The sequence below is a fragment of the Lissotriton vulgaris genome, chromosome 12, assembly GCF_964263255.1.
Source record: "Lissotriton vulgaris chromosome 12, aLisVul1.2, whole genome shotgun sequence".
Taxonomy (NCBI): Eukaryota; Metazoa; Chordata; class Amphibia; order Caudata; family Salamandridae; genus Lissotriton; species Lissotriton vulgaris.
The window spans coordinates 599,119,354-599,131,979 of NC_141700.1; the positions used below are offsets into that span (position 1 = coordinate 599,119,354).

The 12,626-nt window shown below is 43.7% G+C and overlaps 1 protein-coding gene across 1 annotated transcript in view; it reads left to right on the forward strand.

The window, feature by feature from the left end:
• The window catches only part of LOC147677808 (neural-cadherin-like), a 684,133-nt gene that overhangs the window by 497,554 nt on the left and 173,953 nt on the right, over window positions 1-12,626 (forward strand). The window contains exon 27 of the mRNA XM_086945589.1: window positions 9,204-9,384. Within this exon, the coding sequence (XP_086801715.1) occupies window positions 9,204-9,384 (181 nt within the window). The remainder of the gene's footprint in view (window positions 1-9,203; window positions 9,385-12,626) is intronic.

The window sequence follows — 12,626 nt, forward strand, 5'->3', positions numbered from 1 at the left end:
ACTGCATCAGTCGACATCTCGTACATTTTGGAAAATATTGGAGCCCTCTCCCAAACTCAAATAAGTAATAGAAGGAGATTCATGAACATTTCTGAAACATCTTCATCACAAAGTTTAGGGGAAGATCATACAAAGGAGTCAGTAACTTTGAACTACTTGACAGGAGGGCTCCTGTTTTAGGATGAGGTGCCAGAAAAGGCAGAGAAAGGAGACCAGAATCAAGCTGTTCCACTTGAAGGGTTGGGGGCCCTTGCACAACAGGGCTGCATCAGCTGCGTTGTGTGAAAGAGAAAGAACTGGACAGCATCATATCTCCTAAGATATTTAGTTTTATTTTTGATTTTTGAGTTTTATATAGCGTTAACTCGACCTGAATGTATCAGAGCGCTTTACATTACCACCAGTTGTGTTACAGACAGAGACATTCATTTTTTTAGGCACAGGGGTAATTTGCCCAGAATCACAGGATCTTAAGCGTCCCCTGCGAAGACTCAAACTCCGTTCTTCCGCTTCAAGGTCATCCCTCTAGCCGGTACAGGTGCACTTCAGGCTGCCTTACAGTAAGCACACACCTTGTTGACACCCATCCAGTACAGAAAGCTATGCTTGGACATGCATTAAAATGTTTCCAACTTTTAATGTGTGCTGTACTTTATGGCACATATGTAAAGTTTGAAAAGTTGGGAGAAACAACATGTTCTCCTCCCTCCTTATGCCTGCCTTGTGGAGGCTAGTGTTTTTGGCACAAATCCTTGTATATAGATATTAGTATATAGGGCATTTGGGTCAAACATCCATGTATTGTTGCATGGGAATGCCTTTGTACCACCCATGGGACAGCCACTTCATGCAAAATAGCACACAGCAGCACATATCTCTACTTTGTGTTACTCTAGTGCCTCAAATACAAAACAAGTTTTCCACTGGAAAGTAAATTCCAAATAAACACTTTCCATTAGTTTATGTCACTTTTGGTGACACTGCACCTGAGCAGTGTTGATAAATTGACCAAAAATGTTCTGTGGGGAAATTGAAAACATGGCAAATCCTGCATCCAGCACCATATAGTGACATTAGCTAACGGTTTTGTCATTAATGAAGAGGACAGCTTTGCTGTAAAATCTATAAGCAAATGTTAGTCACCTGAGTGCAGGTGTGGGGAGTAATCGTTCTTATGCCTATGTTCTGAACATACTGAGGTTGTGGGGTTTATCAACCTACTCTACAGTCCCATAACCTACGCCACTGTCCCCATCAATTACACATAGGCATTGAAAAAATGTGGCATGTATATTATGAGCTTGATACTAAAGGTTTGACAACTCTCAGAGTCAGCCTTGTGTTCTGATAGTAAATAAGCTCAATTTAGCAGACCACAAGTGGCTGATCAGTAGACTCTTAAGCCCAAATCATAATTTACTAGTGCATATACATTTGTGGGACATGCAAGATGCCATAGAACCTGATGGGGTAATAGTTGTTGACAACCACAAAACATTATGTTCGAGGCATGTGGGCTGCTGAGTTCATATCTTAGCATAGATCGCCGCTAGTGTTGGGTCCGGATGTTTGCACCTTGTTGTCTTGGAAGAGTCTTCGAAGTATCTCAAGATAGGTGACTCCTCCCCTGGACTACAGTACGCATGGGCATCTTCTCCATCTTCAGATTGTTTTTCTCCGCAATTGGGTTCGGATGCACTTCGACAACTCCAACTTCGGGACCAAAGTTTTCCTATTTTCTAAGGCCAAAAACCTCATAATTTCGATGGTATTGTTTCCGCTCGGTATCCCTCGACTCAACAACTCTTTCCATCCATCTCTGGTAGTCGATGCGGGCCGTTGGGCCTTTTCGACGCCACGTGGGCCTCCCGCCGATGGAAAGGACCCCGTTCAAAAGATGCCCACAATGTCGATCCAAGTTTCCACATAGCGACAAGCATACAGTATGCAACAAGTGCCTGTCTGCGGAGCACAACGAGGAAGACTGTCCAGCTTGTGCTCAGTTCCGGTCGATGAAAACTATCTGCTCAGCTAGAGATGCAGCGACAGGCACCTGAACCGGAAAACATTTTCGACGACGAACATGAACTTCCAGAGGCAGCCGACTCCGACCTAGAGCTCGTCACAGTAGAAGACCAGTCGGACTCCGATGACGACATCCCACCGGGGCAAACCGTGAGTACTTAAGCCCGTACCCTGCCTCCACCTCCAGACAAAGGCTCCAGTCGAAGCATCTCCAAGAGGACTTAGCCGCAACCTAAACACTGCTTCAGAAGCCCCGCCTTCCGGCTCGGCTCCGAAGACCATTACCAAACCTTCCTGTACCCCAGGACCGAGCAAGACTCTTCCCAAAAAGAGCGTAGACTCAAAAACACCCGCACAGCCGAGAACGGGCCCAGACACTAAAAAAGTCGTCGACCCGAAAAACACTGATCAACCAAAAAAGGTTGTCGATCCGAAAAAGACTGTCGATCAGAAAAAGGGCATAGATCCAAAGAAAAGTATTAACCGGAAGAAGGGCGTCGATCCATGAAAGACCGTCGACCCAAAAAAGGTCATCGACCCGAAAAAAGGAATCGACCCAAACAAAGTCGTCGATCCGAACACTGCCTACGACCCGAAGAAGGCCATCGAACCGAAAAGGGCAGTGGAGCCGAAAACAGACGTCGACCCGAAAAAACAAATTGAGCCGAAAAAGGCTGTCGACCTGAAAAAACACATCGAGCCGAAAAAGACAGTCGAACATAAGAAGGTCGTCAAGTCGAACAAGGCTGTCGAGCCAAAAACAGCCGTCGAGCCGACAAAAGACGTCGAGCCGAAAAAAGCTCAAGACAAAAAGAAAAACAAGCAAGCAAGTGACCTATCCAAAAACATCGGTGCCGAAGCCACGAACAGTGGAAGAAGAACTCTCATCCTGATCCAGTGAGCCCAGACCAAAATAGACTGTTTATAGAACCTGATACAGGACATATAACAGTTTACAATAAGAACAAGAGAAGACTGGACACTGAGGCTCCGTCTCCTGTTCCTCCTAAGAAAAAGGACTTTGGGACATCCCCTTCTAGACCTTTTACACCTCCTCCTTTCACTCCTGACATGCCTTACGTTCCATATTCACCTATACCTCCACATTATGATGAGGGAGAAGACATGGGTGAAGACCCTCATCAGGACTTTATAGACCCTGATGATCCGGGAAACCAAGATCATACATGGGACGATCAGAATGACCCTAATGACCCATATGATACACAACCCATACCAGATCCCTCTACATATCCCACAAAACTATCCCCTACTAACGACACGGTTGCTTTTAACCAGCTAGTTGACAGGGCAGCTCAGTATCCTGGTGTAAGCATGCACACTGACCCTGTAGAGGAGGATTTCCTATTTGATACCTTCCCAACATCAGAGAAGAGTATACGTACACTCCCTATGCTAAAGGGAGTACTTAAGCACGCACCAGACATCTTTAAAGACCCAGCCAGAGCGCGTGCCCTCAATCCAAGAATTGAAAATAAATATAAACCAGCCCCTACAGACCCCTCTTATATCAAGTCTCAGTTACCACTAGACTCTCTAGTTGTTTCTGATGCCAGAAAGAGAGCAAACTCTCAAACAACAGGTGATGCCCCCCCCCCCCCCTCCTGACAAGGAGTCAAAGATCTTAGAAGCCTCAGGAAAGAGAGTGGCCTCTCAGGCAGCAAATACCTGGAGAATTGCCAATACACAAGCTCTCCTAGCACGCTGACAGAGCACACTATGATGAACTGGAGGGATTACTGCAACACCTATCAGAACCCTATAAGGCAAAGGCTAATGACCTAATTCAAGAAGGGAAATTCATCACTAACGCATCTATAAAATGCGCCCTTGATGCAGCCGATACAGCCGCTAGGTCTGTCAACACAAGTGTGTTGCTACGCCGGCATACCTGGCTACGCATCTCAGGTTTTAAAAATGAAGTACAGTCTACCATACTTAAGCAACCCATTAATCAGGATTTCTTGTTTGGCCCAGCAGTTGATAACATCTTAGAAAAGATGAAAAAAGATACTGACACTGCAAAGTCCATGGGTGCACTTCAATTTCAACAGTCTAGGGGCTCCTTTCGCCGCTCCTCCTTTCGAGGCACCACATCACAAACCTCTTCATCATTTAAAACTAATACCCAAGGCACCTTTAATAAAGGCTCCAACAGAGGAGGTTATAGAGGAAATAATAACAAAGGCAGAGGACGTGGTGGTAATAACACCAGAGCCTCCACCACCTCCAAACAATGACTTGTTCACACTCCCTCCAGACTACTTAACACCAGTCGGAGGCAGAATTAGACAATTCCTACCAGTCTGGAATGCCATTACCACAGACAGATGGGTGAGATAAATTATCCAGTATGGCTACTGCCTGGAACTCAATTCTACTCCACCCAACATACCACCCAAACACCGTCCAAAGCACACATCACCCTGTTACAACAAGAAGTGCCATCCATGCTAAAAAAGGGAGCCATAGAGCCAGTCCCTTTTCAACACCAGGGCATAAGAGTATATTCTCTGTACTTCCTTATTCCCAAAAAGGGCGGCTCCCTCAGACCAATATTGGACCTCAGACCTCTGAACCAATATATACTTTTAGAGCATTTCCATATGATCACTCTACAACAAGTACTCCCGCTACTCCAGTAAGGCGACTTTCTCGCTACATTAGACCTCAAGGATGCATATTTTCACATACCTATACATCCAGCTCACAGGAAAAACCTCAGGTTTACAATAGAGGGTCACCACTATCAATTCAAAGTTCTTCCCTTCGAGGTAACTACAGCACCAAGGGTTTTTACAAAATGCCTAGCAGTAGTAGCAGCACACCTCAGAAGGCAACACATCCATGTGTTCCCATACCTGGACAATTGGCTCATAAAAGCCAGCTCATACATACAGTGTGCAAACCATACATCTCAAACTATCCAGCTACTGCACAGTCTGGGATTTTGCATAAATTACCCAAAATCACATCTGCAGCCCTCCTACATACAACAATATCTGGGAGCAACAATAGATACCTCAGTGGCAAAGGCATATCCAAATGCAGCCAGGATATCCAACATACAGTCTCCCATTCAAAGATTTCAGCCACAACACTCCCTGCCAGCTCGAGTGTTCATGCAGCTTATAGGCATGATGGCCTCCTGCATATTCATTGTTCCTCATACCCGACTTCAAATGCGTCCATTGCAGGAATGCCTAGCACGGCAGTGGAACCAAGCTCAAGGACAACTGAAAGACCTAGTGTTGGTAGACAGTCAAACTTACAACTCTCTGCAGTGGTGGAACCCACAAAACCTTTCCAAGGGGCGACTGTTTCAAGAGCCGGTTCCACAAGTAGTATTAACAGAGGACGCATCACTGACAGGTTGGGAAGCCCATCTCCTTAAATACACAGTCCAAGGTCTCTAGACAGTCAAACAAAAGATACTTCATATAAACCACTTAGAGTTACTAGCAGTATTTCTTGCAATGAAAGCCTTCCAGAAATACTTGTACAACAAGGCTGTGTTAATCCGGATGGACAACATGACAGTCATGTACTACATACAGAAACAAGGAGGGACACATTCTCCACAGCTCTCTCACCTAGCACAGAGCATATGGAGGTGGGCAATTCCAAAGAACATCTTTCTCCTGGCAGAACACCTCCCAGGGATAGGCAATCATATAGCAGATCTACTAAGCCGACACAGTCAACAAATACACGAATGGGAGATTCACCCTCCGGTTCTACAACCATTCTTCCAAAAGTCGGACATCCAGAAATAGATCTGTTTGCCACAAAAGAAAACTCAAAATGCCCGTCCTTTGCCGCCAGGTTCCCACACCCGTTGTTACAAGGCAATGCGATATGGATGAACTGGTCAGGCAGATTTGCTTACGCTTTTCCACCAACCCCACTGGTTCCATTAGTGGCACACAAACTAAGGCAACAGTCGCTCATAATGATCCTGGTTGCTCCCACATCGGCAAGACAGCCATGGTACACAACCCTTCTAGAACTCTCAGTAGTTCCGCACCAAAGACTACACCTGTCGCCACAATTGCTAACACAGAACCATGGCGAAATCAGGCACCCAGACCCCAATCAGATGAACCTAGCGATCTGGCTCCAGAAGTCTTAGAGTTCGGATACCCTAACTTGCCTCCAGACTGCATGAACATTATCAAGGAAGCAAGGCGCCCCACTATCAAGAGCATGCTACGCAGCTAAATGGAAAAGATTTGTTATCTATTGTAATAATAACCAAATCAATCCATTAGATGTCTCCATCCAGAACATAATATTTTACTTGCTACATCTTCAAAGATGTAATCTGGCATACTCATCCATAAGGCTACACCTTGCTGCTATAGCAGCATATCTTCAAAACAGGCAACACATGTCCCTGTTCAGAATACCACCTATCAAAGCTTTTATGGAAGAACTCAAAAGAATGATCCCTCCAAAGCATCCACCTTCGCCAGTCTGGAACTTAAACGTAATACTAACCAGGCTCATGGGGCCACCTTTCGAACCACTCCATTCATGTGAACTACAATTCTTAACATGGAAGGTGGCATTTTTAATTGCCATTACTTCCCTCAGGCGAGTGAGTGAGCTACAGGCACTAACCATTCAGGAACCCTTCATGCAAATTCACCACAATAAGGTTGTGCTTTGCTCTAACCCTAAATTTATGCCAAAAGTAATATCCACTTTCCACATCAATCAGTCCATAGAATTGCCAGTTTTCTTTCAAAACCTGCAGTCGGTGTCAGATGTCAAAAGAGCTCTGCTATATTACTTTGACAGAACAAAATCATTCAGGAAAACAAAACAACTTTTTGTTGCCTTTTCTCCACAACATAAGGGTAATTCCATTTCAAAGACAGGACTAGCTAGATGGATAGTTAAATGCATTCAAATATGCTATCAAAAGGCAAAGCGCACTTTAACAGTTCCCCCAAAAGCCCACTCAACGCGCAAAATGGGGGCATCTATGGCTTTCCTAGGAAATATTCCCCTAGAAGACATATGTAGGGCGGCTACATGGTCTACCATACACACTTTCACTAAACACTACTGTATAATGTTAATGTTAATGTTAATATAAATTTATTAAGCGCTCGTATGCCCGGGGCTTCATGGCGCTATAGAAGGAACACAACACACCGGTTAGAGGTAGAGATGAAGCGGCTCAGCAATACGCCTGGGAGAAAAGCCAGGTTTTAAGGGAGTGTCTGAAACTCAGGATGTTATCACTCAGTTTTAATTGAAGAGGAAGGGAGTTCCAGAAAATGGCTGCAAGATGGTCAAAGCAGCAGCCTCCGAGACGCTTCCTCTTATAAGAGGGGACAATCAGAAGGGATTTGAGAGTGGACCGGAGATTGCGGGAAGGGTCATATCTGTTGAATAGATCTCTGATAAACTGAGGGCCAGAGTCATGTAGGGACTTAAATAGCAATACGCCTGGGAGAAAAGCCAGGTTTATAGATTGTATAGATGTGCAAGCTAAGCAACAAGCTGCTGTAGGCCAGGCTGTCCTTAAAACTCTTTTTTAAACCACTGCAGCTGGTACAGGTAACCACCGCTAGAGTAGAAACTGCTATACAGTCTATGCTAAGATATGAATTCAGCAGCCCAAATGCCTCGAACGGAAAATGCTACTTACCAGTATGCATCTGTTCTTGGCATGTAGGGCTGCTGACATTCATATCGCCCACCCTCCTCCCTGGTGCCTGTCACAGCTGCAGAGTTATACTTTACATACATTTACATGGTCATCTCTTACTTTCCTATACTCCATCTTTGCCACAATGGCGAAAAACAATCTGAAGATGGAGAAGATGCCCATGCGCACTGTAGTCCAGGGGAGGAATCACCTATCTCGTGATACTTCGAAGACTCTTCCAAGACAAAACGGTGCAAACATCCGGACCCAACACTAGGCGGCGATCTATGGTAAGATATGAATGTCAGCAGCCCCACATGCCAAGAACAGATGCATACTGGTAAGTAGCATTTTCCTATTAAGCAGTATCTTTGGTGTATGTACACGCTATAACCATGAAAGTATAATGACAGTGTGTGGTATTTAGTAATACTTTCAAGACTGGAGATAAGTTTTTCACTGGGAACTTAACTACTTGCAAATTGAGTGTTGTGGATGCCATTTTGTTAAAACGGGATAACGCAAAGAGTAGTGACACCACCCTTTTCTTGGAGGGGGACATTCGGCATTTACAGAGGCAGTACATGAGCAGGACTTCAGAGTAATTAGGGAGAAAATATTGTTAAATACATTACAGTTAGAACTGGGCACTCAAAGCTCTTTATGATAGAGAACAAGAGCGAAGCTTGAGATTTCTATTATGTTACTCAGAACCCAAGGTGAAAAATCGCCCTGTAATACACTTTTTACCCAACTATAATTTTATGTAATTTATGACCCTGAAATCATCTGTCCCTGGTTTCAACTGCTACGTTGAGGCAGAGGAGTAATGGGAGAGCCATACATAACATGTCCTCTGTTCTGTGTCTAAATTGTAAATAAATAAATACCTGAACTCCTGCACCCTCCCCACTCCTCTGTGCCTCTTCTACAGAAGCTGTGCTCCCTGGTTTCCAGTATTGTTCTAACAAGTTCTTAAAGAGCCCAGCCAGAGCCCCTTGTAATGCCCATATGATGTAAAAACAGTGGTAACCACTTTAATTAATAACTGTTGCCAAGTCATAGCAGTGTTCATGCTAGTGGATGTCTACGAGAACCATACATAGCAATGAAATGTTACTGACTGCTTTAAATAGTATCCCAGGGGGAACGGGGAAGACAGCTATGGTTAGATGGAGTCATAAAGGACTAGAAATGACACTGGGGAGCAATGAAAGTGAAATAACAAGGCTAATGGCTGCAGACCACTTAGGATCAATTTCTGAAGTGCATGTAGAAGAAGGCTATGATGGACAACCTTGTAATTGCTTCCCTATTATCACAGTCTATATTTCTATCGAGCCTCAACTTAATCAGCCCCCTTTCCCATCCCAAGATTACCATCAATAACATGAGAATTTATATATTTTGGTTCACAGTACTGAAACAAGAATACCAAGCTTCTGTAGCCCAAATCCCAATTGACTGACATATATTGCTTTATTTATTTTAAAAGATATATGACCTGGGATCTCCAGCTGAGTCCTTGAACACCTCCCCTGGATGTGCCCTCCCTTTCGATGGTTGTGATACTGGGAGCTCCTCTACCTGTGGGCCTCATGGCACTTGTCTAGGAGAGCAGAAATCTTTCCAGTGTCTTTGCCAACCAGGATTCTCCGGACGGCAATGTGATGAAGGTAAAGAATTTACCACCCTAAATATTTTTTCTAAACGCGTATGTAGGTATTTTTTTATATTTCTATAGTCCAAACCTAGGTAGTGAGCAATGGAGGGTGGTATATCAATAAGAGATATGCAAGATCACATATCTCCAGTAAACATTTTTTATACATTTTTCACATTACAAAAATGTTACCGCATTAGCTTCTCTGTCCCCGTGCATACTGATATATACAGTTGAATACGAAGGATCTTTATGAAGTTAACTACATTAGAATGGAAATGTTGAGAGTCACCTCACACTAAAACAATCGCCAAATGGAATATGAGGTGACTGCATTACAGTATATCAATATCTCTCTCTTACATTAGGCTTTTTATGATTGTGTATAGTTTTGTGATGCCTCTTGGATCTGGGTAATTATCATCCTGTTCAAAAACTTGATAAAGTAGTTTCTCAATTGATGCCTCAATGTGGGATCATCCAACCTTGTAGTCTGGCTCTGAACCATAGGAGTTTGCACATCTCAAGGACCTATTTGTGCAGGGCTGAAAACGCACGCAGGATGTTTATGATTTCAATTTGGAATTATTGTGAAATAGCATTAAACAAATAAAAACAGTTTATAGATCAAGGTTTGGCATAGGCTAAAAATGGAGGACCTTTGATGCATAAGCTGTTTGTCATTGTTTTATGTGCTGTCACAATGTTTTCTAATTGTATATACATGAGCGCAATCAAGTAGTAAAGTCTTGTATAAAAAGTTGATCCATCTTCTTCCAGTAGCCTGGGTAAGTCATTTTGGCAGCAGAGTCTCAGTGGGATGCTGTACATGCCCGCAATGCATGCACCTCTGTAAATAGGGTATAGGATTGGAGGTCAGATGAGGGTCACACAGTACCTCAGAGGAAACAGCAGCATAGTCAGGCTACATGAGGGTGTTCTCACTGCCTAGAGAACGGTAAAAGTGGGTAGTGGCTGTGAAAGAGGGTTGAAGAAGGCTGACGGTAGCAGGATTTCAGCCTGCTTGCATTGGAGAAGGTTACAACTGGCTCTATGGACTTAGAGCAATTTCACCTTGAATATGGTTGTATGATTAGTTAGAATGAGCCTCAAATTGTGCATCGCGTTTCTTTCCAAAAAGGCATTGAGTTAGTGGCAATCAATGTCTCAAATCACAAGAGTAAATGTATAGGCATAAAATCCCCTTTCAAACCTCACCATCCAATACTTGGGCGATCCCAAAGGCTTGCATACATAGAAGCCTACACAAGATTGCAGTTATCTTGAAAGGATTGAGAATGCTTAATGATCTATTCCCTTCTTTCCAGGGAATTTCCCTTACTAAGACTTCCTTCTCCGAGCAGGTAATCAAGTTGGCAGCGGTGAAGTGTGAGGCGGTGTCAGCAGGGATTTGACTGTGGAACAAAGCATGCCAAAGTGGATGGGTGTGGACTCCCTGTGATGGTGCCCTCCATTCCAGCAAGGCACAGTACACTCTTAGATTAAATTGGGAACACAGGTCAAAGATTTAGGGACTGCTCTCAGGGGAACACTCCTTCGTGCTGCAGGAGCTAGATTATGACAGTGTTTTGAACTTGGTCGCTGGTCTGTATTATGTAAAAGAGCAACAGAAACCTGGAGTTGTTCTTAGTCATAGGGTCTTTATGTTACCCACCAAGGAGCCGATTATAAGGTCCCTGGTAATCGCAATTCAGGCAATAGCAGGAGTTAGCTGCCAACTCTGAGATCCGCTGCAACTGCTCAGTTCATAGTTGTTTCTCCAATGGAAAGATAAGGGATTACCAGGCGAAACGGGACAGAATTGCTGATTCCTCTGGGAATTCCTCTATTTCAGGGGAACATCAAAGCCCCTCTTGTAATCCCTGTTAACGTTGCCCCCTAAGTCACCACTACCCCCATTATCGTTATCTCTGGGGCATATTTAATGGGGAGATAACAGGGACCGCAAAATGAAACCATGACAGTAAAGAAGAGATTGGAAGCACAGTGATGTTACTGCTGAAAGAGCTATACTTGCCACCTGGCCAATATTTTACTGGCCTGTGGGAAAAGTAAACTGGAGCACCAAGAGGTGTGTTGCTTTTCTTTTCACAACAACATTGAGTTAGTGGCAAACAATGTCAGCATTCTCAAACCTGCAAGATCCCAGAGAACTGTTTCCCCAGGTAGTTCCTTATCTCTCAGGGAAACTTTGGAGTCCCTTTGGTAATTCCAATTAAGTACACTGCCTGACTTACTGGCAATATTTATTATCGTTAATGCTGTGGTTGAAGATAAACCTGAAGGTAGTGGTGACCTCGTTATGAGTCCCTCGACTCCTGAAGGTCAAGAAGAAGGTGGAAGCACAATGATTTTGCTTCTGAAAGGACTTGCACACAGGGAAAAGGTAGATAGTTATATAACAGAGAAGGAAATATGCGAGTAGAAGAAACTTGATGTTCCTTTTTCTGTCAAAAAGAAGGTTTTACTGGCAGACCCACAATCTTGTCTTCTTGCTTACACCCTTATACTCCAATAAGATCTCACTGTGTTACCTGATTAGACGGTTGTACGACGCTACAACGCACGTAAATACTTTGCATGCCTTTGCCACTCATTTTTTAGCTTGCATGTTTTTAATTTGAATATGCATTTACAATGCATGCCAATACCACATATTGTTTTTACATTTTATAAACAATGTCCACCTCCTCCAATTTGCCTTAAATGTGTGGTATTGGTATGCATTGTAAATGCATATTCGCTGTAAAGATATATGTGCTTAAACATGTGTGGTAAAGGGACAACGAGGTAAAAACCTCGTTGTAAAGGCTGTTTCCCGATTAGACCAGCTTCTACAATGTTAAGCTTGGGAGTTGATGCTCCTCATTTCCAATGCTGCTATCATGGTGATTGGCTTAGGGGAGCCTAGGTGTTTCCTGGAAGAGAAGCAGAGGAGAGACGACACAGGAGAGACAGCATGCAGAGGTAAGTGAATTTTTCTTTCTTCCCCGCTTCACCACCCTTGTCCCTTACCGGCCACCACTGAACTCAACAACTGAGCCTTCAAGATCCTTGTATGCCAGATCATATCTAAAGGAAACCACCTGGTGAATTCATTAGATTTTTAATGACTTCAAGGGCTACATATTAGACCAAAAATAAATGAGAACGCTATTGGTAAAGGCAAACCTTAGTAGTGCACTGCAGCAGATACAGAGCTATAACTCCCCTGCATGTGTGACTTGTGGAGCT